Source organism: Orycteropus afer, unplaced genomic scaffold (genome assembly GCF_000298275.1).
Source record: "Orycteropus afer afer isolate SDZICR_OR568_19922 unplaced genomic scaffold, OryAfe1.0 scaffold00039, whole genome shotgun sequence".
Classification (NCBI taxonomy): Eukaryota; Metazoa; Chordata; class Mammalia; order Tubulidentata; family Orycteropodidae; genus Orycteropus; species Orycteropus afer.
The window spans coordinates 16,835,596-16,836,646 of NW_006921626.1; the positions used below are offsets into that span (position 1 = coordinate 16,835,596).

The following is a 1,051-nucleotide window of genomic DNA, read 5'->3' on the forward strand; positions in this document are numbered from 1 at the left end:
TCCCTATATTACTGATTAGAAGTGACTTACTTCTGCCATTTTCTTGTTCTTTGTGCATCTTAAGCCTTTTTTGTCTTTTAGTTCTGCTTGCTTTTGTGTTTTGTTGGTTTATTGTAGTGAGCCTTTTTTGTATGTTATTTTAATATATTTTCTTAGTGGTTACTATGACTGTTACATTTAAGAGTTTGTATTTATAATGTGGTGCCAACTAAACTTCAGTAACATACAAGAAATTCTGTATCATTCCTCTCTCCCCCTTTTGTTGTTATAATAACTACATCTTTATATTTCATGTACTGTATAACATACTTTTATCCTTGCTTTTAATATATTTGTTATTAAAACCAACTTTTTTTATATATGTTTTATGTTTTGAGCACAAGTCAAAAAAAAGTTATTCTGTGAAATTTGAATCATAGGGTGAGCTATTACTATCCTCACTAAATGAAAAATACATACTATTTTTGTATATACTTTCAAAAGCTGAAATGTGCATTATTTATTTTTGCTTTAAAAACATAAAAATCCTGTATTTAACAGGTAAAGGAACTGAAACAAGCATAGAATATTCTTTAATAATAATAATAATAATAAAACATATATACTTACTGGTGAGTCCTGTAAATTTTCATGCAAGTAACGCTGAGTCCGCTTCACAACAGACACATCAGATCCCAAGAAAGGAATGGCATATTTGCTGAGTTCTCTACAGTAAGAAATCTGCCACCTGTATGAAAGACTCATGAGTATTTGTATTTCCTCTAGTTACAGACCACAGCTTTAGCTGGTAAATTATTTTTCTAAATTTTATATATTTTGTTGTTCATGAGAACAGCAACAAGAACAGCAAATATACCCAATTCTCCATGTACAATTTAGTGATAGTGATTACATTCTTTTGAGTTTTGCAACCATTTGCACTCTCCTTTTCTGAGTTGTTCCTCCCTACATGGTTAATTTTTGAATAAACTTTTAAAATAACTTTTCTATATTAATAACAATGAAGATGGCAGACTTGCTCATAACTAATGTAGTTTTAACTACATGTTAC

At 29.3% G+C, this 1,051-nt stretch overlaps 1 protein-coding gene across 1 annotated transcript in view; it reads right to left on the reverse strand.

Annotated features, from left to right (window-relative positions):
- Positions 1-1,051, reverse strand: part of SCCPDH (saccharopine dehydrogenase (putative)) — a gene marked incomplete at its 5' end in the record, with an annotated part of 18,770 nt that overhangs the window by 16,821 nt on the left and 898 nt on the right. Inside the window, one exon of the mRNA XM_007937003.1 lies at positions 610-727. Coding sequence (XP_007935194.1) covers positions 610-727 — 118 coding nt within the window. The remainder of the gene's footprint in view (positions 1-609; positions 728-1,051) is intronic.